This window comes from Phyllobates terribilis, unplaced genomic scaffold (genome assembly GCF_046119375.1).
Source record: "Phyllobates terribilis strain yellow unplaced genomic scaffold, ASM4611937v1 Scaffold_2__4_contigs__length_985480577, whole genome shotgun sequence".
In the NCBI taxonomy this organism is placed as follows: Eukaryota; Metazoa; Chordata; class Amphibia; order Anura; family Dendrobatidae; genus Phyllobates; species Phyllobates terribilis.
Window position 1 is genome coordinate 360,394,325 of NW_027362762.1, and position 27,918 is coordinate 360,422,242.

Consider the following 27,918-nt stretch of genomic DNA (forward strand, 5'->3'; position numbering starts at 1 on the left):
ACTGCAGTATGTATGTTAATTCTTTTCAATGTTTTATTTATCATTTTTATCACAGAGCAGAAGCGCCTGAAAAAGACGTCATTTGTGCATATCCTTAGTCTGACTTACCAGTAGGGGGCGTGACCACTTAAATTGCCTAGGGCAGCATGAGTGCCAAATAGGGCCCTAAATACAAGTCTAGTTCTGTGAAAATCATGGACAGCACATGGATGGCATCATTGTGCAGTCCATAGGCAGTCCATAGGCTGTCTGTGATTAACAAAGCAAAAGGAGAAACGTATCCATACATAAAAATTACTGATGGTAAAAACTGACATTGAGGAAAACACTAAAGAAACTCAGATCCAAAACATTGAAGTCACTTGTACTATTTTTGGCGTACATGAAAAATCACTGAAGTTTAAAGATGCACCAAATTTATCAAACTGCTTTATCAGCATGATTTAGTCCCCAACGTGCAAACATGCAACTTAAAAGGAATCTGTCAGTAAGATCAACCCCCCTAAGCTGTCTATATGGGCCAGTAGGTCATAAGAAGCTGAATAAAATGATACCTTGATATCTGTGATGTGATGTTATATTCCAGAGAAATACATGTTTTTCTTACATGTAAGTGAGCAGTTTAGGGCTATGGGCCAGACACTGATCAGCATGAGAAACTGCCTCCAGGGCTTATTTTTAATAAAAGGGAGAGTTACCAGTGTGAGACAAGCAACTAACACAATAGAGTAAAACTGAACTTTGTCTCATTAGAAACACAGTTGCTGCAACTCTCACAGCTCTGCTGTATTGCAACAATATTGCAGCCCTGTCTGCTTGTGAGCTGGAAGCTGAAACTGAGAGGAACCTGCAGATGTGTCAGGTATAATCACACACAGCTCTGCAGTTCAGGAGAGCAGACAGTGGCCATTACCCATCATACTTGTAACTCCCTTTTTCTTTAAAATAATCTCTGAAGGCTAATTCTCAAACAGATCAGTGACCTGCATGCTAATATATGGGAGGGTTGATCCTACTGACAGATGCCCCTTAAGTATGACCCCTAGTTACAAATGTCCCATGTTAAAAAAAAAACCTAAAAAACTGCTCGTCACCTGCTGTCTGGTCCTCTTTTTTCCCTGCCCTCGTAAAGAAGTTGTCCACAACATTTTTCATCGATGCCCTATCCGTAGGATAGGGCATCAATGTTTGATCGGCCGGGGTCCCGCACAAGGCACCCCTGCCGATCAGCCGTTATAGGTGCCGGCGGTAGCAGCCGCCAGCAGGAATTACTTACTTGCGGTGCTTGGCCATCTAGCTGTAGTGGCCGCCGCGGGGTACTGCACATCCGCCTCCTATTCAATTCAATGGGAGGCAGATGTGCAGTATCCAGCGGCGGCCACTACAGCTAGATGGCCAAGCACCGCAAGTAAGTACTTCTGGCCGGCGGCCGCCGCCGCTGGCACCAGTAACAGCTGGGGTGCCAGGTGCGGGACCCCGGTTGATCAAACATTGATCAATGAAAAATTAGTGGACAACTTCTTTATCTAAAAGCCAGGACTTCTGACCAGGCCAAAGCTCACTGCACATTAAGGTCCCAATGTCAGCATCGCAACCTTATGACGCACTGTGACCTCTGAGGCCTGAATGCAGCCAGAAGCACTGGCTTGTAGTGAAAAGACCAAAGGTGTGGCACACGACAGATAAAAGAAGGGGACCAAGCCCGGGGCAGCCAGAGAGGTGAGTATTAGTAAAAAAAAACGAATACCTCTCTGGCTGCCTCTCTGCTCAGCTTCCGGTCCTCTTCTTTCCACTGGTGACGAGCAGTGACGTGGCTGGAAAGGTCAGCGCTGAGGTTAGTACTATTTTTTTTTCCCCATCTCCAACTTACAAATAAATTTGGGTTATGAAAACCTACTTACAGAAACTATTTAGTTTGTAACATGGGGACTGCCGATATTGAAAATTATAATGGTTGTCCAGGCTTAAAAGGTTCTGCATTTCTGTAGAAACAGGACCACTGTTGTTCAGTGACTGTCTGCCATTACAGTTGAGCCAAATTCACTTGACAATACCAGACACAAGCAGAGAACAAGAGTGGCATTGTTCTTAGAAAAAAAAAACCTGCCTTATTCACAGATTTTATACCACTTTAAAATATTTATAAATATTTTATTAATTTGTTTTCTTTTTAATGTAAATGATTGCACACAGACAGCATGAACTAAAAAAAAAATCAATTTATTATATATATATATATATATATATTTATATTCTCTAGTAAATCATAATACGTTCTTGGATGTGAAACATATTTCATCATTTTCAGAGCTTAAAAATTATAATTTAAAATATTGAATACTGTTTATTTACATTATGCTATCGCTAATGTGATTGGGCAGGAAGGAAAAGAGGAAGATGCAGCAAGGGTTAACTGCTAAAGTAGTAAGCCTTCAGATAATGCAAGATAAGTAATTGAGGTTCATTAGGCTCTTAGATGCTAAATTTTTACAAGCGACTGCATCACATCAGCATTTTTGCTAATGAGTAATGCCATTCTCTCATATGGTGTCTGGAGGAGGGACAGATGTGTTGCGTTGGATAGGATATACAAGGGAGTAATGGAATTTACATTGGTCTATACATATATCAAGAAAAAAAGGTTATGTATGGCTTTATTAAGGTAGTTTATGAAGTGACTATCTTAGCTTATTTGTTCAAAAGCGTTTTAAGAGAACGGGTTAGTGTGCTTACAACGGCAGCCATAGTACTGGAGTGTCGAGCCATAAGTTTAACACTGGGATCACTGAACATCTTTGCAGATGTAGACTCTGCTGCCCTCAACAAACAAATGTAGTTCAATACCACCTCATCTATTTTTGCTACAATTTCTTGTTGTTGTGATTCAGAATTCACCGCTTTTACTAATCTCATGCACGCTTCTGTTAAACAACAGAGAATTTGAAAACTTGAGGTCATGGCTGACAACATTTCTTCTTGGCCCTTGTCTGCAGTGGCCATCTTCCTGCAGGCACTTCCTAGCTGTCTAGATTCAACAGACAGTCGTTGTTTATATTGAGAAAGCTCTTGGTCATAGGTATCTAAGCTTGCATCTTCCCCCTTTCCAGCGTGGTTTGATCTTATTAGGCTGAGTAACTCATTCGCATCTCTTTGAGCAGCATAAAACCCATCAGGTATTGCATAAACTTTTTCTTTTAGTGCATTTATTCTGGTAATCTTTTCATCAAAGTCCATGTTCTGGACACTGAACTCAGTTTGCCCAGAAACATGTTCCTCCTCAGTGTGTTTTGTGGTCATTACTATACTGGCTCTGGGAGATTCTATATCTCCATTTCCACTTGGTGTGAATGAAAGCTCTACTTTTTGAGCTTCCACTGATGATTGTGGTAGATACACGCATGATACTTCTTTATTTTCATTATTGTTACCATGGTCTACTTCTTCAAACTCATCTTCTTCATCATCAGCATTCTTTCCCCTGTTTTGGAAGCAGTAACTAAAGGGGCCCCGACATTTCCAGTTGCTTGCATCTATTTTCAACAAAGGCAGTGACCTAGACTGTTTTTGTACCTTTTGCATAGAACCAGTTGAAGTTGACCTTTTATTATCTTTGCTTTCACTGAGTGAATTCACAGAACTATGGGAACAACTTTTGGATATTTTTTTCCCTAAAGGAAGCTCAAGTCTCTTTTCAGACCTGGACGGTCCTGTCTCCACCCCATCCAAGCACAGGCTGATTGAGGAGATTTTCTTGTCTGTTACCTCCGTGCCTGAGGATCTCGTTATGACACTGCTGCTCCTTCTTAGTACCTTTCTATTATGTGGCATTTTCAAACTTCCTCCCATTATATCACACTGGTGTGAGCTGATTTCTGCTGCACAGGCCTGGTTCCCTTGGTGAAGATGGAGAGAGTCTTGGTTCTGAGTTGGCACATTTGATTCTGAGCAAATGCTGGAGGATGCAATAGGGTCACCTTTTGGGTGTTTAATAGTAGCTGTAGGCATGCCATCTCTTCTTCCTTTTGCAGGCTCTGTCAAAGCTACACTAGGGGTAGTAGAAAAACAGAGATATTTGTTAAGCATCTCTGAAAAAAGACATACAATAAAAGAACAAGAAATACAGGTTATAGATATACAGTGGGGAAAATAAGTATTTGAAACACTGTTGATTTTGCAAGTTTTCCCACCTACAAAGAAGAGAGATTTGCAATTTTTATTGTAGGAACACTTCAACAGTGAGAGACAGAATCTAAAAAAATCCAGAAAATCACATTGTATGATTTTTAAATAATTAAATTGCATTTTAATGCATGAAATACCTTTTTGATCAACTATCAACCAGCAAGAATTCTGGCTCTCACAGACCTGAAAGAAAAACTAAGAAGCCCTCCTGCTCTGCAGACTTTACCAGTATTAACTGCATCTGTTTGAACTCTTTACCTGTATAAAAGACACCTGTCCGCACACTCAATGAATCACACTCCAACTTCTCCATTATGGCCAAGACCAAACAGCTGTCTAAGGACACCAGGGACAAAATTGTAGACCTGCATAATGCTGGGATGGGCTACAGGACAATAGGCAAGCAGCTTGTTGAGGAAGCAACAACTGTTGGCGCAATTATTAGAAAATGGAAGAAGCAGAAGATGACTGTCAATCTTCCTCGGTCTCGGGCTCCATGCAAGATCTCGCCTCTTAGGGCAAGGATTATTCTGAGAATAGTCAGGAATCAGCCCAGAACTACACGGAAGGATCTGGTCAATGACCTGAAGAGAGCTGGGACCACAGTCTTAAACATTACCGTTAGTAACACACTATGCAGTCATGGATTAAAATCCTGCAGGGCACACAAGGTCACCTATCTCATGCCAGCACATGTCCAGGCCTATTTGAAGTTTGCCAATAACTATCTGGATGATGCAGAGGAGGCATGGGAGAAGGTCATGTGGTTAGATGAGACCAAAATAGAACTTTTTGGTATCAACGCCACTTGCCGTGTTTGGAGGAAGAAGAAGGATGAGTACAACCCCAAGAACACTGTCCCAACCGTGAAGCATGGTAGAGGAAACATCATATTTTGGGGGGCTTTTCTGTAAAGGGTCAAAATGACTGCATCGTATTGAAGGAAGGATGGAGGGGGTCGTGTATCGCAAGATTTTGGCCAACAACCTCCTTCCTTCAGTAAGAGCATTGAAGATGGATCGTGGTTGTTTCTTCCAGCATGACAGTGAACCAAAACACATAGCCAGGGCAACTAAGGAGTGGCTCCGTAAGAAGCATTTCAAGATCCTGCAGTGGCCTAGCCAGTCTCCAGACCTGAACCCATTAGAAAATCTTTGGAGGGAACTGAAACTCAATGTTGCCCAGCGACAGCCCCGAAACCTGAAAAATCTGGAGAAAATCTGTAAAGAGGAGTGGGCAAAAATCTCTGCTGCAGTGTGTGCAAACTTGGTCAAGAACTACAGGAAACGTCTGACCTCTGTAATTGCAAACAAAGGTTTCTGGACCAAATATTAAGTTGTTTTTCTATTGTATCAAATACTTATTTCATTCAATAAAATGCAAATTAATTATGTAAAAATCATAGTATGTGATTTTCTGGATTTTTTTTTTTGGATCCTGTCTCTCACAGAAATGTATCTATGATAAAAATTATAGACCTCTCCATTCTTTGCAAAATCGGCAGTGTATCAAATACATATTTTCCCCACAGTATCTTCTTCCCTCTGTCTCTCTATATATATACTGTATATACATCTATGTATACGTGTGTGTATATATATATATATATATATATATATATATATGTAAACACACTATATCTATATATACAGTATATATACAGTACAGACCAAAAGTTTGGACACACCTTCTCATTTAAAGATTTTTCTGTATTTTCATGACTATGAAAATTGTACATTCACACTGACGGCATCAAAACTATGAATTAACACATGTGGAATTATATACTTAACAAAAAAGTGTGAAACAACTGAAAATATGTCTTATATTCTAGGTTCTTCAAAGTAGCCACCTTTTGCTTTGATGACTGCTTTGCACACTCTTGGCATTCTCTTGATGAGCTTCAAGAGGTAGTCACCGGAAATGGTCTTCCAACGATCTTGAAGGAGTACCCAGAGATGCTTAGCACTTGTTGGCCCTTTTGCCTTCACTCTGCGGTCCAGCTCACCCCAAACCATCTCGATTGGGTTCAGGTCTGGTGACTGTGGAGGCCAGGTCATCTGGCTTACCACCCCATCAAACCGGATGGAATAGCATGCCGCTGCAAGATGCTGTGGTAGCCATGCTGATTCAGTATGCCTTCAATTTTGAATAAATCCCCAACAGTGTCACCAGCAAAGCACCCCCACACCATCACACCTCTTCCTCCATGCTTCACGGTGGGAACCAGGCATGTGGAGTCCATCCGTTCACCTTTTCTGCATCGCACAAAGACACGGTGGTTGGAACCAAAGATCTCAAATTTGGACTCATCAGACCAAAGCACAGATTTCCACTGGTCTAATTTTCATTCCTTGTGTTCTTTAGCCCAAACAAGTCTCTTCTGCTTGTTGCCTGTCCTTAGCAGTGGTTTCCTAGCAGCTATTTTACCATGAAGGCCTGCTGCACAAAGTCTCCTCTTAACAGTTGTAGAGATGTGTCTGCTGCTAGAACTCTGTGTGGCATTGACCTGGTCTCTAATCTGAGCTGCTGTTAACCTGCGATTTCTGAGGCTGGTGACTCGGATAAACTTATCCTCAGAAGCAGAGGTGACTCTTGGTCTTCCTTTCCTGGGGCTGTCCTCATGTTAGCCAGTTTCTTTGTAGTGCTTGATGGTTTTTGCAACTGCACTTGGAGACACTTTCAAAGTTTTCCCAATTTTTCGGACTGACTGACCTTCATTTCTTAAAGTAATGGTGGCCACTCGTTTTTCTTTACTTAGCGGCTTTTTTCTTGCCATAATACAAATTCTAACAGTCTATTCAGTAGGACTATCAGCTGTTTATCCACCTGACTTCTGCACAGCACAAGTGATGGTCCCAACCCCATTTATAAGGCAAGAAATCCCACTTATTAAACCTAACAGGGCACACCTGTGAAGTGAAAACCATTTCCGGTGACTACCTCTTGAAGCTCATCAAGAGAATGCCAAGAGTGTGCAAAGCAGTCATCAAAGCAAAAGGTGGCTACTTTGAAGAACCTAGAATATAAGACATATTTTCAGTTGTTTCACACTTCTTTGTTAAGTATATAATTCCACATGTGTTAATTCATAGTTTTGATGCCTTCAGTGTGATGTACAATTTTCAAAGTCATGAAAATACAGAAAAATCTTTAAATGAGAAGGTGTGTCCAAACTTTTGGTCTGTACTGTACATACAGTGGGTACAGAAAGTATTCAGACCCCTTTACATTTTTCACTCTTTGTTTCATTGCAGCCATTTGGTAAATTCTAAAAAGTTCATTTTTTTCCTCATTAAAATACACTCTGAACCCCATCTTGACTGGAAAAAAACAGAAATGTAGAAATGTTTGCAAATTTATTAAAAAAGAAAAACTGAAATATCACATGGTCATAAGTATTCAGACCCTTTGCTCAGTATTGAGTAGAAACACCCTTTTGAGCTAGTACAGACATGAATCTTCTTGAGAATGATGCAGCAAGTTTTTCACATCTGGATTTGGGGATCCTCTGCCATTCTTCCTTGCAGATCCTCTCCAGTTCTATCAGGTTGGATGTTGAACGTTGGTGGACAGCCATTTTCAGGTCTCTCCAGAGATGTTCAATTGGGTTCAAGTCACGTCTCTGGCTGGGCCAGTCAAGAATGGTCACAGAGTTGTTCTGAAGCCACTCCTTTGTTATTTTACCTGTGTGCTTAGGGTCATTGTCTTGTTGGAAGGTGAACCTTCGGCCAAGTCTGAGGTCCAGAGCACTCTGGAAGAGGTTTTCATCCAGGATATCTTTGTACTTGGCCACCATTATGTTTCCTTCATTTGCAACCAGTCGTCTTGTCCCTACAGCTGAAAAACACCCCCATAGTATGATGCTGCCACCACCATGTTTCACTGTTGGGATTGTGTTGGGCAGGTGATGAGCACATACCACTTAGAATTATCATCAAAAAGTTCTATCTTCGTCTCATCAGAACAGAGAATCTTTTTTCTCATAGTCTGGGAGTCCTTCACGTGTTTTTGAGCAAACTCTATGCGGGCTTTCATATGTCTTGCACTGAGGAGAGGCTTCCGTCGGGCCACTCTGCCATAAAGGCCCACCTGGTGGAGGGCTACAGTGATAGTTTACTTTGTGGAACTTTCTCCCATCTCCCTACTGCATCTCTGGAGCTCAACCACAGTGATCTTGGGGTTCTTCTTTACATCTCTCACCAAGGCTCTTCTCCCAAGATTGCTCAGTTTGGCTGGACGGCCAGGTCTAGGAAGACTTCTGGTGGTCCCAAACTTCTTCCATTTAAGGATTATGGAGGCCACTGTGCTCTTAGGAACCTTTACTAATGCAGAAATTCCTTTATAATCTTGGCCAGATCTGTGCCTTACCACAACTCTGTCTCTGAGCTCCTTGGGCAGTTCCTTTGCGCTCATGATTCTCATTTGGTCTGACATGCTCTGTGAGCTGTGAGGTCTTATATAGACAGGTGTGTGCCTTTCCAAATCAAGTCCTATCAGTTTAATTAAACACAGCTGGACTCCAATGAAGGAGTAGAACCATCTCAAGGAGGATCACAAGGAAATGTACAGCATGTGACTTAAATACGAGTGCCTGATCAAAGGGTCTGAGTACTTATGACCATGTGATATTTCAGTTTTTCTTTTTTAATAAATTTGCAAAAATTTCTATATTTCTGTTTTTTTCAGTCAAGATGGGGTGCAGAGTGTACTTTAAGGAGAAAAAAAATGAACTTTTTAGAATTTACCAAATGGCTGCAATGAACCAAAGAGTGAAAAATTTAAAGGAGTCTGAATGCTTTCCGCACCCACTGTATATAATAAAAGAAATATCAGAAATACAAAAGCAAGTTTTGTGAATAATAACTATCTTGTAATTGACAGGTATTTTTTCATAAAGTCGGCTTGAAACGGACAAGTTGAAAGGATATCATGTGAAGTGTGCAACTTGCATATACTATGGAATTCTGTTTATTCCTTGTCATTGTTATTTAGAAAAACATGGTAGCCATCAGCAGTAAATCACAGAACACTAGTCACTGTTTTCATTCTTAATACTGCTGCCACACAATTTGTAAGTATGTAAAGTTTGGCAATTTAAATAACTATAACGTTCTTATAGATTATTCTTTCATGTAATATTTTTAAAGATGTATCAATAGTAGAAGAAAAGGGAAAGGGCAGTTTATCATGTTTAGGTATTTTTATCTAAAGGAATTTAAAACAAATCCTTCTATTAGTTTCCACTGTAGAAAGTGGCGGCATATCACCGATCCGTGAGGGTCTGACTGCTTGGACCCCCACCAGGGGAGGACATACCATTGGTGCAACCTGTGCAGCTGCACGAGGGCCCAAGAAGTAAGGGGGGCACTTCTACCTCCAAAGCACGTGAAATTATGCATTTTTGATGAGCTATTAGACAGCAAAGGTCCCATATACTGTTCTTGCACAGGGGCTCTCTTATGTATGTGTCCATCAGTGACCCCCACAGTGCCCAGATAAAAGACTTACTTAGTGCTCTCTTTTTTCCAGCACAGCAATCTTATCAACTACTCAATGTACTGGAAACTACAACACAGCTCCATTTACTGGAAGGCGTTGCAGTTTTCTATACAGCAAGTGGCCAGGAAAAATTCAAAAAGGACCATGATGATCTCAAATTCCTACACGACAGTCTCATCATCTCATTATAATGATGTTATGCCATTTCCTAGATGTTGTTACATAAATAAAAGATATTGGTGTTTCTTCGGATAGAAGTGCTGTAATAAATGCATGACTGTGATTTTGAACATTTACTAATCAGTAAACAGAGATGCCATCAAATAGCTTGAATTTAATTAAATAAGTGATCCATAAAGCATCCATTCACTTCTTAAAGGATCCAGTGTTTATTTAGGACCAGTCGTGGCCTACAATGTCTCCTGTATTTCATGTAGCTATATTTCAAGATACTACTAATCATGTAGCTGGTGTTGCACTAATTAGTGATATGTTACTATTTTGCAAATGTCATCCAATGTCAATGCAAGCAGTCCTTTAAGAAAAAAATGAACCCCTGTCATTACTATTTAACACCAGGATAAATCAGATGTCAATAAGCAAAAATAATGTCCAGTATTGGACAAGCAAGGGTCATTTTTCACTGAAAGATAAACTGCCCATAATAAGTGCCCAAACTGATCAGCACTTGTTTGCTTTCATTTTTATGTTATAATGGTCATGAATTGTTGATTCAATTGTTTACTAACTTTCATTATTGTCGCCAGCACATCCCCTGTTTATACCAAGGGGTATGCTGCCAACCAACAATATTTGTCATGTCTCTGTAAAAAATTATGATCAACAGAAAATAAGTGTTTAATAACAGGTTAATAATGGGGAATGAAGGCTTTTACTGGGGATCATGCCCCATGTAAAAGGTTTTTAATTTAAACTAACAATAAAACTAGTCAACTTGTTAAAGAGATTTAACCCCATGGAATACTTTAAAAATAGCTTGTGATGGTGCAAAATAACTAAAAGGAGGCATAATTACAATTTTTTTCGGATTATAAGACTCACTTTTCCCCCCCAAAATTTGGGAGGAAAAAGGATGTGCGTCTTATAATGCGAAGGTACGGTGTTTTACCTGGGGGCATTGTCGGTGGAGCGGGGTCACAGATACAGAAGTCAGGCGATGCAGAAGTCGGGCAACGCTGTGGACCCCATCCTCAGAAGAAGGGTCGCAGATTCAGGATGACCTGGGCGGTGGTGGTGGGAGCAGGAGTGGAGCGATGCTGCGGCCCCGTCCATTTGAAGAAGTTGGAGGTGAGCAGAGGTTCCCTATCCCATAGATAGCCCTGCAGTGTGCTTTGGTAAAATGGCTTCCAGAGCATGCGCAGATTGAGATCTTGGGAGACAAGATCTCGGGAGACAAGATCTCGGGAGACAAGATCTCGATCTGCGTATGCTCCAGCGGCCATCGTCCCTAAGCCCACCTCAGGGCTATGTACAGAATAGGGAACTTCCGCTTTCCGCCAACTTCTTCTAAGGATGGGGCAGCAGCATCGCCCCACTACTGTCGCCACCACCGCCCAGGTCATGCTGAATCAGTAACCCTTCTTCTGAGGACGGGGCCCGCAACATCACCCAACTCCTGCCGCCGCTTCCACCACCAACCTCCTGTATCTGTGACCCTGGCTCCTGTGACCCCCGCTCCACCACCGCCACCCTCCAGGTAAAACGGATTATAAGGTGCACCATTTTATTTAAAAATATTTTTTTTTTTCCTATTTTGCACCTTTGGGGTACGTTTTATAATCCGGTGCGTCTTATAATCTGCAGAATACGGTACCTTAGCAATTCCATGCCGCTGTTGTGACAACACTTCCATGGTCCTTTGATGGTTCACCCATCTCCAGTGATGGCTGCAGCAGTGATCTCAGTGTCATAATGTCAAAACTACAGCCACATCATCACTGGAACCAGGTAATCAAAGTATGATGGAGGACCAGGGAAACATTGGCATGGGAGCAGCAAGTGATGTCACACCATTGTAAGTGGTTTTTAAAATATATTAAGGGGTTGGACAGTTAACGAACACAATTTAGAATAGATACTGGGTTTCATTACAATACAGAAAAAAAACTATCTTTTTTCAATAGCAACTACTGGTGTCTGCCTCTCATGACTTAAGCCATGGTCCTTAATCTGAGCATAAAATGGAGATAGAGAACGCACTTCAAGTGAAAAAACAAGCTTTTCCTTTATTCACCTCTGCAATTATTTAACCTCTTTAGGTCTTCTGTGATGCTTGAGAAAAGCACAGAAGATGAAACTTTGTGAAGGTGAATAAAGACATTTTTTTTCACTTGAAGAGCCATCTCCAAGTCCCAGATTTCAGAGCAAAATATGCCAATGAAAAAATCAGCTTATAACATAATGGTACATTTTCTTTATAAGCATCATACAATATTCTGTCATAGAGGAGTTCACTGTTTCCAAATATTCTCAACACAAAGATATTGCGTAAGACAACATTAATTAAAGAAACCCTCCCATTAACTATTTTTTATCCCTAAAATGTGTATATGTGTATAAGCTATGATGTCAGTGTATTAATATACTCACTTATCTGCTTTCTCCAGGATCCAGTGCCATTCTCCTCTTCTTCTGAGTGACGCTACTGCTCTTCAGACTCTCTGGTTCACTTTATGCTCTATGTGTGAGCTGAAAGCCTCCTTTACAATGTAATTAGTCTCGTTCTGATGCTCCATAGGCTTACAATGTAAAAGCCACTTCCAAATCACCCAGAACGTGTGCCTCGGAGAGGCTGAAGAACGGTAATGTCACTCAATAAAGTCTCAAAATTGTGCTGGATACCAGAGAAGACTGTGGTTCGTATTTTAACACACATTGCAGTATATAAACACATGCACATGTCGATTGAAAAAAAAATAATGGGAAAGCTTCTTTAAATACGTTATCAAGCTTTGATCTGTAATTACTAATGCTTTTGGCAATGGTCATTTTTTTATACCTTAACACTCTTCCTGGATAGCTGACCCCTCCTTGATCATGTTGATGCCATACAGTTCCCATTGTGACCTGGCATCAATACAGTAAAAGCCTGATACAATTGCTAAAGCTGTCTGAGATTGTTGGAATGAACTTCTAGACTGAACTCTACATAAATAATTTTATGCATGGACCTTTTTCCAGATTTAGCAACAGTTTTAGTGGCAATGAACCCAAAAGTATGCAATTATTTAAGTCTGGACACATGGCTACATGGAGTACAGCATATTGTTTCTATTCAATATGTGGAATGCAACCAGTGGAAAACTTAAAGTGATGTACCTGTGGTTTCTTTCATTTTAGATATTCGATGACATCCCTCTCTTAAGGTTCCAAACAATGGGTCTGCGTTCACTGTTGTATGTGCAACTGGCACATTCAGCCTGTGACAAGCGGCATCACCTTGTTGGTGCAGTTCAGGATATGTTGCACTATGATTTGGGAGTATTGATTGTCTTTCATCAGGGGTCACATAATTTCCACTTTTTATTGATGCGTCAGAGAGAATATGTTTAGCATCTGAAGTACACAGAGGAGACTCTACAGGAGTTGCACACGAACTGCTACCAGTACTACAACCTGCATCCACAGAAGAACACTGGGAACTTTGCAGAGAAAAATGTCCCTCACTTTGAAATGAGGACATGTTCTTGGTGATGTGGTACTCACAGATCCGATTAATGTTCTGATCCGTATCTGCTATTTTAGAAATGTGCTCAGTAGACATACCATCAGCCTCAGAATCGACAAGTTCTTTGGAAGAAGAAATAAAAGCTGCATTGGAAATAAATATATCCTCTTGTTCTGAAATAGAGGTTTCCATATTTGGTTCATCCTTAGTATCGATTTCATTTTTTCCAACCCCAGAAAGCCTTGGCAATGTCTTTACATACGCAGAACCCGCTGGCAATTTCTCTATTGCTCCCTTCTCAGTGGTATTATACCATCGTTGATTGTCTTTTCGAAATGCAGTTCTTTCCAAGTTAAAATTACTCAGGAGCTGACAGTCTTTAGAGGGGAGCGTTTCAAATTTTGTTTTTAGATCACCGGCATTTTCTGTTCTTTTGCCTATTTGCTTTTTGACTGTAACATTTACATCAAAATGAGTTTTTAATTCCGCATCTGGTTTATTTTTTCTTTTACAAGCATACACCAAAGAACCCATTTGCATCTTGTTAAAGTATTCAGTAACAGATTTTGTCTCCATGGTTTCTGGCTCCATTTCTATGTTATCAGAATGAAGTATCTGCTTTGAAGGCACAGCTTTTGACTGGAGCTCCACAGTCTGCCGATTTGCTAAGGAAGAAGTAGACTTCAGAGACATAGATCCAGATTGATTCTTAGCTACAGAAATATCCATCTGCTCTTGCATCAGAGTTTGGTACCCATCATTGTTCGACAATATTGCACGTGCAGGATTTTCTGTTTGCTTCTGTGCTGATGCTAATTCAGAACTCTCAGTCATTTCTGAGGAATTGGTTTCATTTCCAGAATCTGAAGATGATTCGGGACTGTATGCTCTTAATATTGTTACACCTGAGAGAGAGAAAAGAAAGTTAGTAAAAAAAAAATGAATAAACTGAATACTTTTGTTATCTGCTATGTATCACACAATAACCATACCTTTATTAATTAACATGAGTGTTTCATATAAAATGTAAAAAAAAGTAAAAAATAACAGCAGGTCCAATGGGTAAAAGGAAAAGATGGTTTGATTATGAGGAACTGTAACACAAATATAAAAATAATGTGATGGCTCAAGGGGATGATATGATGGATTTTGTACACTAATGAATGAACGTCACAATGGTGAAAGAACCTGAGGTGTCATCTGCTTGGCTGTCTTCTGACACAGCCAATTCTTGCATTGCTTGAAGATTTGAAACCACAGTTTCTTCTAGGATTGTCTCACATTTTTCGTCTGCACTTGTTGGTACGGCATCAATAAGTGACACCGGGATGTCATCATTACATGCACTGACAGCTGAAGCAGATTGACTGGGACAGTCTTCTTCATCAGAGCTGTCTCTAAATCCAGGAGGAGGAGCTGCAATGGCCATGTTTAAGGAATGCAACAAGAAGTCATCTTCATTGTCGTCTCCTTCGGGTGGGGGAAGTGAGGTCAAGTCTATGATGTCATCACTGGAACCTGACATGCTAAGAATATTTGTTCTGGTGTCCTCTGGCACCATTATATCTTCTTCACAACTAGCCTCATCTTCATCTTCAACATCATCAGTGTTTTCAGAATAACAAATATCATGTAAAAGCGGTTCTTCAATTCCTTCTGCAGCGCCGAACATTTTACTTTCGGACATATTTGCATAAACAGCATTAGCAGCAAAATGGATGCTTTCAGTATCTGATGTCAAGTCTAGGTCTTTAATGTCATTGGCATTATTTAAGTAAATTACATTTTGTTTATCCAACATTTCAGGACTTTCATCCAACAATCTTTCATAGCCAAGTGTCTGTGGGTTCATGGTGTCAAGGTTATGATCACCAAATATGAAAGACACTTTTGCGCTCCTTGGAGAGTCTTGTGCTGTATTAGCGTGTTCCAGTCCTGACAGAGACAGCAATGCCGGCTGGCTTACACTGAGGCTGTTTTCTAAATCTATATGGTCACATTGTTTGGTTAGTTGCTGATCAAGTTCTCCTGAATTAAATGTAGTCTCTATGTATAAACTCCGGTGGTCTTTATGACACAGTTGATTTTCTGAAACTTCAATGTTTCGTTGTTTCAAGTCTGTGAATATTTGTTGAGCTTCCTGATTTTCTTCATAAGTGAAGATAGCTGATTTTGGTAAATAGTTCCAATCACAATCATGATAATTAATTTTACTGCGAATTTCATTTCCTAAAGAAAAAAACAACAAGGATTTAATGATGATATTTTACTTAACAAAACACACATAAGTATTTAACATTCAGGTACCAGTCTGGTCCCTAAAGCCTCAGAAACGGCCCCAGTACAATTTAAAACAAGGTCAGCTTTCCAATAATATCTCTGACAAATAAGACTGTAGTCGTTGTGCGATGCTTTTTTTCACTTACAGCAGTCTGGCTAGATGTAATCACGCAACAAACTTCTGGCTTGTTGCATCTTCTCTTCTGAGCCCACAAGGAAGCATATTGTGTGTATGTGTGAGACTTCATGCACAGAGGAGAAGATACAGAGGGCCAGTAGAATGACTATCACGCCCCACTGGGTGTGATCACAGCATGTAGAGCAGGACTGCTCGAAGTGAAGTTGTGAGGCTGAGTCACTTCTCATGGATAAGCCATAAGGCGGGGAAGTCAAGGAGTCCGAGGTCAAAAGCCTGGAGAGTACATCAAAGACAAAAGGGAGAAGACAAACGAATAGTCAAAGACAAAGTCTGGGGTCAGGCAACTAAGGTCAGAGTACATCAAAGGCAAAAGGGGTAATACAAACAAGTAGTCAAAAAGGTAAATCCGAGGTCTGGCAAACAAAGATCAGAATATACACAGAGTACAGAGCAACACACCACCGAGCAAGACAACAACTGGCAATGGTCTGACCATTGCCAGACAGTTAAATAACCAGGTAATCACCCTGAATGGGTGACACCTGGAGGAAACCCCACAGTCCCTGCCAGATTGGGCAGCTGAGCTGTCACTCAAAATAATGACAGCCCAGCATGCCTCTGATCCTATAGGGTGGATGAACTGTCATTCAGAGCATCATTTGGACACCATGTGTGGTGGAATCATGATAGAAGTGATGGAATTCCAGATTGGTCACTTACATTTGCAAATGCTGAGTAGGGCATTAAAATTTTATTTTTCCAATTAAATAAACTATTGTCTCAAAGACTGACTGAACATTGACCTAGTTTTTTTTTACATTTGGCAGGCACTTTTGTAGCTTGGAGATCAGTGTGGGTCTGGGTCCTGAGACCCCATCGTTCCATCAATTACTCAAAAAACCTCTTAACAGTGCACAGGTCAGCAGACAAGAACACAATTTTTAAAAAACATGGTCAAAGTTTACTTACTCGTTAAGTATCAGAGACATTATTGAGAAGCTGTACAGTATAAGTGCTTCTGGGGCCAGTTTGAGGTTTCAGGAACCAGACAATTTCCATTTAAAATTTCAAGTGCTATACACTATTTGAATCCATAATTTCTATCTTACCTGATTCTCGATTGGCTGTGTTTTTATTTGCAACATTAAAAATTGATCGTCTTGAATCAACTAATAGTCGGTAATAACCTGCTGTTAAGCAGGCAAGATTCATGGCATCAGATGATTCCATAAGCAGTGTGATAGGCTGAAAAAATTAGAAATATATTAAGATAAAGAACATAGATTACGAAATAATTATCTACATTAATGCCTTAGCTCTAACACTGTGAAAGCAAAATAAGCTAAATGTATGTGAAATGTAGTTTAATATAGTCCAAATGTATAAACTCAGGCTGAGACTTTCCTCTATTGGCTTTAAGGGTATGTGCACATGACATCTTTTAGATGTATGCAAACCCGCCATTTTTTTTTTCAAGAGGAAGATGCTTAAGGACAAGGTGGCATCTTTTGTTGTGAAGTGTCTTTTTATGTCTTTTTGGTCATTTCATTGTGACATCTTTGGCTGACGGCTTTTTTAAACTTATATTAAATAAACTAGTGAGTGGCTTCTAAGCAGAAAGAGCTTGACGAATGGTCAGGACACTTCTTTTAACCACTTTATGTCGTTGGAAACTTGAAGCGGTTAAAAGAAGCTGAAGGGCTTGAACAGTGGCACACAAGTAATTTTTACATTGCTGTGCTTGTTCATTCTTTTTATAATTTATTTAGTGCTTTTTTATGCAGGTAATGAAGGATACCCACCTAAAAACAATTATTGTATTGGTTGTAAAATCTTAATTTGGGCATCCTAAATGTAAAATGACTTATTAAAGCAAGCAACAGCCTTACAATTAACATGATCTTGATGAAGCATTATGGAAAAAGGAACCTTCTTATTCTGTCAATACAAACAACACATTTACTTGGCTATTTGGTTCTTCAAGGATATTCTAGTTGATATGTCATATTCAGGTCCTGAATGGATCCATTACATAATAGATTTTACTGATATCTTGCTCATAATAATTATTTTTTGCATTTCTGTTTCTTTTTTTTGCATTTTGAAAAACTAACAAATGAGTTTAGAGCTTTAGCGATTAGGCAAAGGGAACTTTTGTTTATAAAATGAAGATGTTTTGATACACCTACAAACTTTTACAATATATGGACAAAAGTATTAGCACACCTACACCTTACACCCATTGGAGCATTTTTGACATCCCATTCTCAATTGATAAGCGTGAATTTGAAGCTGATGGCACAGTCATGCTGGAAAAGAAAAGGGCCTTACCCAAAATGTTCCCACAAATTTCGAAACATAATTGGCCAGATTATCTTGGTATACTGAAGCATTATAGGGGTTATCGGGGACTTTTCTTTTCAATGGATCTAAGCACTTAATTATCAGCCAGTAGTTGCTAACTACCTGCCTGTTCTGCTGTGCGACAACTGAGCAGAAGAGAAGGAACTGCTCTGTCAATAAGACATCACAGGAAGCAGAAGAACTTCTGCCAGAAGAGGTCTTTGACCACAATGAGTCAGGAGAGATTGTTGTGCGGTTGAATGGGCAGGTAGTTAACAACTATCAGATGAAAAGTGTGTAGATCTATAGGAAAAAAGTCCCAGATAACCCCTCTAAGAGTTCCACTCACTGGAACAAAGGGGCTTGAAAAAGCAATCCCATAGTATTATCCCTCTTCCACCAAACTTTAGATATGGAACAATGAGGTCAGCAAGTACTATTATCTTGCCATTCACCAAACCCAGAATAATCTTTCACACTAACAGATAAAGAAGCATGATCTGTAACTCCATGGAACATGTTTTCACCGCTCTAGAGTCCAGTGGCAGTGAGCTTTACACCATTCCATCCCACACATGTCATTGACATACAGCTGCTAAGCCTTAGAAACCCATGCCAGGGATCTCCTTGGGAACAGCTGATGTTAATTCCAGAGTAAGTTTGGAACTTTGCAATTACTGAGTCAGCACAGTATTGGCAATTTTTATACATTATATGCCTCGGCACCTGATAACCCCACTCTTTAATTTTGCACGACCAGACACGTTCAGTTGCTGTGGTTCTTAAATGCTTCAACTTTTCAAGTCCCAAATAGTAGAAGTAGAGATGACAGCACTCACTACATAGAGAAAAAAATTCTTCTTTATTATCTCATAGCAAGCAAGAAAAATCAGGAGGGGAGAGTACAGGCAAACAACAACAGGCTATGGCAGTTTTGTGTCTACTGACATTCCTGGAGGCCTGTAGAAGTGTCAGTAAACACAAAACTGCTGTTGCTGGCTGTTGTTTACCTGTACTCTCCCCACCAGATTTTTATTGCTCGTTATGAGATAATAAAGAAGATTTTTTCTTGATGTGGTGGGTGCTGTCATCTCCACTTCTACTATTTGGGACTTTCAGAGACTTTTGTATACTAATAGAACACCACTGATTACAACATAGCTAAATGTATGCACTACATCTGAGTGTATCAGTGTGCATTTATGGGAGGAAGACGGTAGTGCCAAGCGGTTTCCTTGGTGCCTGTTCAGTCTGCTTCCACTTTTCAATAATACCATTCACAGTTGTTCGTGGAATATTTAGGAAAGAAGACATTTCTCTTGTTACAATAGTGGTATCCCATTACAATACCAAGCTCAAATTCAATGAGCTCTTTAGAACGATCCATTCTTTTACAAATGTTAGTACAGGCAGACTGCATGGATTTTATACAACTGTGGTAATGGCACTGAATGGAAAACCTAAATTTGATGTTTGAGTAAGGTTTATCCTAATAGTGTGCAAGTTGTATGTCAAAATAAAACAAATGATATAAATTGCACTTACCTTCACATCAAGAACATGGAGCTCTACTCTCACGGTTACATCGTCCTCTGTATACATTTCAATCCGGTTGACATGGCTGAAGTCTGCAAGCAGGGCAACTAGGTTTGTTTTTGTGTTGATTACATGACTGATGCCATATCGTGGACCAACTAACAATGTCACATCTGAATGTTTTTCTCCCTGCTGTAAGTACAAGGACATGAAAGAGTTATGTTTTTCTAGGTCTTCGCTGGCCAATATTTCAAGGCAAAGCTAAAAATAAATTACATCCTGTTGTAAGCATTATAAATGCATTTGTTGATTAAATGAATATGGATAGGAAAATGTATTTAAATTTAAAGCTAGAAGGCAACATCTATATTTGTGCAGCTGGGAAAATGAATTTTATAATTTGTTCTAGAAGATAAAGTAATATTGCCCTGGAAATATTGATGACCCTTTTACTAGCTTTTAAAATTATTTCACATTGATGGATGACATAAGACTTTTATTGAAGTCATAATTAATTACAGGAAATCCAGAAATCTGAATATATTTAGCTAATTGTTGCTTAAAAATCACTTACAATCAATTTTGCTTTAAATACACGTCCACCATATAAGCGTAAATCACTAAGAAACTTCAGATAGTGCACTTTGGCTTGGAGAGCAGACAGCTGTGAAGAGATAAAATACATTTCTGCTTAAATCCACTTTATTTAAATCTAAATTGTTGTTAAAATAGGAAGCAAAAGTACTTGCCAGCATAAGTATTTAGGTTATCCACTTTTGCCGTATTGTTAAAAATATGAAATTGGGTGACAACCAAAATGTCCCATATTCTATATGATACAACAGTTGTTGAAGAGCTATTACAAAAAAAACCTAAGTTATTTTCTGTTCTATGGATTCCAAGAACAGCTCTCTAGAACCCTGAGAACAGGCAGCCCCATCTTGAATACAGCAGAGAAGCACATAGACATCCTCCATTGTCTATCGGACTTCTGGGAAGAAACAAAGCGCTGTACTTGGTAGTTTCACAGCCAATGAATAGAGTGAAGGTTAAGTATGTGCACAAAAAAAGTGGCACTCACTGTTCCATAAAATAGTCCTTTTTTCCATATCATGGGACATAAAGTGGTAAGCGAGGGGGAAGCAGGGAGCGTGGAAGATGACGGCTGTTTCACATTTCTGGACCCATAGAAGCGTTCGTGCAACTTGAAACGACAGTCGTCCTCCACACTCTCTGCTTCCCCTCTGTTTACCACTTTATGTGCTGTGATATGGAATAAAGGACTATTTTATGAAATGGTGAGTTCTGCTTTTTCCTTGCTTTTTCTGGCACCTCTGAAAGTCACTGGCAAAGTACTGGAGGGGAGATATGTAGCACTGAGATTGTTAGCTCCAGTAATATAAACTTAGGAAAATGCTCCAGCACACAAAGTACTGAGAGGTGTTAATCAGCCATATTTAGTGCTAGGATGATTAAACAGTTGCAGAGTGGGAGGATTCCAGAGGATAAATACCCAACTTTCTAGAGCATTTGGTGTGGGGTGGGCCTTGAGGTGAAAGCTCTAGAGCTGTGTTTTCATGTGAATGAAAGCTTAACCTTGCGTTGTTTGTTCCTGAAGAAGGCGGTTTCTTGTAGCTACAAGGAATATCTTTTGTTTTTTTCTGTTAGGCCGGGAAGGCCGCGTTTTCTGCTAATGTTGACGTGGTTTATGCAGTACTTTTAATAAACCAGTGGAAGATTTAAAGAGACAGTGTTCATGTGTCTACCTCTATATGCAGCCGAGTTAGCTGATCTACCACACACTTTATTCTGCTATAGAGGCTGAGCACCACCATATTCCTATGAACTATGTGGAGTGTTACAAGAGGTCTCAGTGCACACTGGTTTAGCTGATTAGTGCATTATTATTGTTTTGGATAAGTATGTGCACCTCCGCTCCATTCAGGACAGGGGCTGCAGCCCCGTCCTTGTGGTTTCATAGCCCCTATCTCAGGACCCCAATCAATCAGCAAGATATATATTTTTTTGCTAACAACTCTTTAATGACATTTTTCTAATATCCACATATGCAGAGATACAATAAAGGAGAAAGGAATATATCACTACATAACTAGCTTGAGTTTTGAACCCAGTCAGATACCAATAATTATAGTATTATGGACACTTCACAATATAGATTTAGAGGAAGTTTGGATAATTTACATATTGACAGAATATCCTTAGGATATGCACCACGATTCATACTGAGCATTGCAATTAATTGGTTGCAGTGCTACTGCGAGCCTGAATATAACATAGATATAGTGGATCATCTGTATACATGATGCCCAAAAGCCTTTTGTCTGCAAGATAATGTTTGTGGTGGTTACTTAAGACCTTTAGTAATCTTTCACTAAGAATAAATACAAAACAAATTTAATTGATAACTTTTAGTTTTGTTTTTTTTTGTTCTATCTTCCTTTTTGCTAACTTTATCAAATGGCTATAATTGGGAGACACTGTGTGATTTTAGCTTTATCTCTGATGCCACGTACTTTTGATTTAACATATAGGGATATTTGTGGGGTGGCAATGGGCCGGTAGGGCTCTTGTTCCAGGTGCAGTAAGGGTAGACATGGAGATGTGGATGGGGTATATGTATATATAGTTTATGAATATGTGTGTGTCTCTACATGATTAGTAAGTTTTTTGTATGTACAGTGGTGGCCAAAAGTATTGGCACCCCTGCAATTCTGTCAGATAATACTCAGTTTCTTCCTGAAAATGATTGCAATCACAAATTCTTTGGTCTTATTATCTTCATTTAATTTGCTTGCAAGGAAAAAACACAAAAGAGAATGAAGCAAAAATCAAATCATTGATCATTTCACACAAAACTCCAAAAATGGGCCAGACAAAAGTATTGGCACCCTCAGCCTAATACTTGGTTGCACAACCTTTAGCCAAAATAACTGCGAACAACCGCTTCCGGTAACCATCAATGAGTTTCTTACAATGCTCTGCTGGAATTGTAGACCATTCCTCTTTGGCAAACTGCTCCAGGTCCCTGATATTTGATGGGTGCCTTCTAGTGTTGAGCGAGCACTAAAATGCTCGGGTGCTCGAAGCTCGGGCCGAGCTCGCCGTGATACTCGGGTGCTCGACCCGAGCAACGAGCCCAATGTTAGTCTATGGGAGACTCGAGCATTTTTGCGGCGGCTCCCCCGGCAGTCTTTTAAAAGCCTAACAAGTGCCCAAAACGATAGTGACAGTGCTCAAATGACATGGGAACAGCATGGGGATCGCCCCAGGAAGCATTTCTGACCCCCAGGTCACTGCTGTCAACAAGGTGGTCAGAGGTATTAATACACTTTTACAGGCTCAAAATAAAACGTTCAAAAACGAAAGTGAAAGTGCTTTCCTGTGAAATATGTTAAGGATAGTGTTGAGCGATACCTTCCGATATCAGGAAATATCGTATCGGATTGGATCGGACCGATACCCAAAAAGTATCGGATATCGCCGATTACAATACAGGAAACCAATGCAAGTCAATGGGACACAAATATCGGATGAAAATAAACCCTTTCTTTCCTTGTAGGTTAATTCTACATGAAGTAAAACAACTAAGAATAATGTAGAATGTATTACGCGAAAAGCCGGCAATTCAGCAGCGGCATACACCGGTACACGACAATTTACAACAGAAAGAATAGAGCATCACACATAGATTAGATAGATAGAAACATGTCAGTCACATATATATGAAGTACAGTGACAGTGTTACTTACTGTACTTGTCATTTAGTGTAAAGGATTTCTTTAAAAATATAATAGTGTTTTCATGCACCGTTTCTTTAAAAAAGCCGGCCGGCAATTCAGCATCTCTACCCGACAATTTAGAATAGAAGGAATAGAGAATCACACATAGATTATATAGATAGAAACATGTCAGTCACATATATATGCAGTACAGTGACAGTGTTGATTACTGTACTTGTCATTTAGTGTTAAAATAAAGGATTTATTTTAAAAAAAATTGACGTGGGGTTCCCCTTAATTTTAGTCTCTAGCGGAGGTTAAGCAGACGGCTGGGGCAGATGTTTGAAGCCTGGGAAGGGGGTAATACCCACGGAGCTTCCCAGGCTACTAATATGAGCCCCCAGCTGAATACCTAGCCTTTACTAGCTATTAAAAAGGGGGACCCCCTCAAAAAAATGACGTGGGGTCCCCCCTAATTTAATAGCTAGCAAAGGCTAGGCAGACAGCTGGGGGCTGATATTAATAGCCCAGGAAGGGTGCCATGAATATTGGCCCCCTCCCAGGCTAGAAACACCAGCCGTCAGCCGCCCCAGAAATGGCGCATCCATAGGATGCGCCAATTCTGGCACTTAGCCTCGCTCTTCCCACTGCCCTGTAGCGGTGGCAGTGGGGTAATAGGGTTGGGGTTGATGTCAGCTTATAATGCCAGCTGACATCAAGCCCAGGTTAGTAATGGAGAGGCGTCTATAAGACACCCCCATTACTAACCCCATAGTCAAAGTTAAAAAAAAAAACACAAACACCCAGAATAAAGTCCTTTAATTGAAATAAACACACAATTCTTTATTGTTCTAAATTAAACTATACTTACCATCACGCCCATTCCAGCTGAAGCCAACGATCTCCTGCAATAAAAGAAAAATAATAAAGCAACCTCATCCTTACCTTTCCATGGTTCCCAGGACAGCTCCAGCTCTGCTACATCGAGATGACAGGCTGGACCGCAGCAGAACGCTGCCATCCAGCCTGTCATCCCGCAGACACTGAGAAGCGCAGGCTTGCTTGCGCTCCTCAGTGTCTCTCTGTGACGGCATCCAGATGAGCCGAGTTCATGTCCAATGAATTTTCCCACGCTGTCAGTGACGTGCATGAGGTGAGGTGAGCTGAGTTCATTGGACATAAACCTCACCTCATGCACGTCACTGACAGCGTGGAAAAATTCTCACGCTGAAGCGCTGAGTGCAGAAGAATTTTCCCACGCTGTCAGTGACGTGCATGAGGTGAGCCGAGTTCATTGGACATGACCTCGGCTCATCTTTATGCCGTCACAGAGAGACACTGAGGAGCGCAAGCATGCCTGCGCTTCTCAGTGTCCGTGGGATGACAGGCTGGATGGCAGCGTTCTGCTGCGGTCCAGCCTGTCATCTCGATGTAGCAGAGCTGAAGCTGTCGTGGGAACCATGGAAAGGTAAGGATGAGGTTGCTTTATTATTTTTCTTTTATTGCAGGAGATCGTTGGCTTCAGCTGGAATGGGCGTGATGGTAAGTATAGTTTAATTTAGAACAATAAAGAATTGTGTGTTTATTTCAATTAAAGGCCTTTTTTCTGGGTTTTGTGTTTTTTTAAAATACTTTACTAGAAATTCATGGTGGTCATGTCTAATATTGGCGTGACCCCATGAATTTCGGGCTTAGGGCCAGCTGATAATGACAAGCTGGCCTTAACCCCTTTATTACCCAGTGAGCCACCGCACCAGGGCCCTGGATGAGTTGGGTACAGCGCCAGAAGATGGCACTATGAACGCGCCATTTTCCGGGGTGGCAGCGGACTGCAATTTGCAGCGGGGGGGGGGGGGGGCAGAAAGCTTGGGCCTCCCTGCGCTGCGGATTCCAGCCCCCAGCTGCCTAGTTGTACCTGGCTGGACACAAAAATAGGGCGAAGCCCCACGTATTTTTTTTTTTTTAATTATTTCATGAAATTCATGAAATAATAAAGAAAAAAAGGCCTTCCCTATATTGTTGTGTCCGGCCAGGTACAAATAGGCAGCTGGTGGTTGGGGGCAGCCCGTTCCTGCCTGCTGTACCTGGCTGGACACAAATATAGTGCGAAGCCCCACGTCAATTTTTTTTTTATTATTTCATGAAATAATTTTTTAAAAAAAGGGCTTCCCTATATTGTTGTGTCCGGCCAGGTACAAATAGGCAGCTGGTGGTTGGGCGCAGCCCGTTCCTGCCTGCTGTACCTGGCTGGAAACAAATATAGGGCGAAGCCCCACATCAATTTTTTTTTAATTATTTCATGAATTTCCTGAAATAATTAAAAAAAAAATTGACTTGGGGCTTCGCACTATATTTGTGTCCAGGGGCTGGGGTTCATGTCAGCGCCACCTGCTATGAAGCCCAGGTTAGTAATGATGGGCGTCTATAAGACACCCCCGTTACTAACCTACAAAGTGTTAAAAAGAAAAAACACACACTACACCCAGAAAAAAATAATTTATTTGAAATAAAACACACCATTTTATTTAATTCTTAGTTTACTAAAAAAAAATAGTTACCTGTCCACGTTCCTGCGCTGATCTCCCATGCACAGCTGTCACATCTGGAGATGGTGACAGCTGTGCATGGCTGCTGTAAGCTCACGCTGCCGGGAACACGTCCGCTCCCGGCAGCGGGAGCCACTGACTGAGGTCACCGGAGTGCATTCAGGCAGCGCAGCTCCGGAGACCTCCTTTACGGCACTGCTGTACCGTGGGAATTTCTCACAGTACAGCAGGGCCGTAAAGGAGCTAACCGGAGCAGCGCTGCCTGAACTCCGGCAAACCCTTACTGCCCCATCATTCTAGCGGCGGCAGCGGTTCAGAGCGGTCACATTCTATGTGGCTGCTCTAAACTGGAGATCATCGTGGGACACTCGTGGACTACTACGGAGGGGTAAGGATAAGGTTGTGGTTTATTATTTTATATTTTATTACAGGAGATCGATGGCTTCGGGGAATTAGGTGTCTAGGTGAGTATAGGTGTAGTTTTTTATTTTTTACTTTATTTTAGGTGGCGATTGGCGGGGACAGGTAATGTATGAACTAATTTATTGTAGGCAACCACTGGCCACCAATGACATGTATTTAAAATTTATTGGTGACACAGTAGGGCAATTTATATAGCAGGATCAGGCTGATGGGAACTACTGCTGGCACGAGTGGACGGGGGACAGACATAGGCCGATAGGAGTAGTAATGTCACATCGGCCTATGTCTGCCTGCACGCACACACCCGCACACATCCCGCAGACATCACGCAGACATCGCACAGACACCGCGCACACCCGCACACACCCGCAGACATCGCGCAGACACACTCGCAGACACACGCACAGACACCCACAAACACCAATCATGACGGGCTGATCGTCTGGAAGGTGACGCTGTGCGGCCAGCCAATCACTGTAATGCCCACAAACAACATGGCTGCGGCATTACAGTGACTGGCTGGCAATCCCTGCATGTTCATTGGCTCTGTAAAGAGCACCAAACATGCAGGGCGGAGACCCGAGCTCCCGCCCGAGTAACCCGGAAATGCTCTGTGCTCGCCGAACATCCCGAGTAGCGTGATGCTCGGGCGAGTACCGAGCAGTGTCGAGCATGTTCGCTCAACACTAGTGCCTTCTCCAAACTGCCATTTTGAGATCTCTCCACAGGTGTTCTATGGGATTCAGGTCTGGACTCATTGCTGGCCACCTTAGAAGTCTCCAGTGCTTTCTCTCAAACCATTTTATAGTGCTTTTGGAAGTGTGTTTTGGGTCATTGTCCTGCTGGAAGACCCATGACCTCTGAGGGAGACCCAGCTTTCTCAAACTGGGCCCTACATTATGCTGCAAAATTTGTTGGTAGTCTTCAGACTTCATAATGCCATGCACACGGTCAAGCAGTCCAGTGCCAGAGGCAGCAAAGCAACCCCAAAACATCAGGGAACCTCCGCCATGTTTGACTGTAGGGACCGTGTTCTTTTCTTTGAATGCCTCTTTTTTTTTCCTGTACACTCTATGTTGATGCTTTTTCCCAAAAAGCTCTACTTTTGTCTCATCTGACCAGAGAACATTCTTCCAAAACGTTTTAGGCTTTCTCAGGTAAGTTTTGGCAAACTCCAGCCTGGCTTTTTTATGTCTCGGGGTAAGAAGTGGGGTCTTCCTGGGTATCCTACCATACAGTCCCTTTTCATTCAGACGGCAACGGATAGTACGGGTTGACACTGTTGTACCCTCGGACTGCAGGGCAGCGTGAACTTGTTTGGATGTTAGTCGAGGTTCTTTATCCACCATCCGCACAATCTTGCGTTGAAATCTCTCATCAATTTTTCTTTTCCGTCCACATCTAGGGAGGTTAGCCACAGTGCCATGGGCTTTAAACTTCGTGATGACACGGCGCACGGAAGACACAGGAACATTCAGGTCTTTGGAGATGGACTTGTAGCCTTGAGATTGCTCATGCTTCCTCACAATTTGGTTTCTC

The 27,918-nt window shown here is 41.1% G+C and overlaps 1 protein-coding gene across 4 annotated transcripts in view; it reads right to left on the bottom strand.

Annotated features, from left to right (window-relative positions):
• Positions 1-2,204: 2,204 nt before the first annotated feature.
• Positions 2,205-27,918, bottom strand: part of FRMPD4 (FERM and PDZ domain containing 4) — a 773,166-nt gene continuing 747,452 nt past the window's right edge. For 3 of the 4 annotated variants that reach the window (XM_073664699.1, XM_073664698.1, XM_073664700.1), the window contains 6 exons: positions 20,245-20,334; positions 19,680-19,862; positions 16,901-17,036; positions 14,561-15,601; positions 13,024-14,277; positions 2,205-4,040 (listed from right to left, as the gene is read on the bottom strand). In XM_073664699.1, coding sequence (XP_073520800.1) covers positions 2,689-4,040; positions 13,024-14,277; positions 14,561-15,601; positions 16,901-17,036; positions 19,680-19,862; positions 20,245-20,334 — 4,056 coding nt within the window. In that variant the 3' untranslated portion in view covers positions 2,205-2,688. Of the gene's footprint in view, positions 4,046-13,023; positions 14,278-14,560; positions 15,602-16,900; positions 17,037-19,679; positions 19,863-20,244; positions 20,335-27,918 lie in introns of all 4 variants that reach the window. The other variant, XM_073664701.1, reaches the window with a different exon arrangement.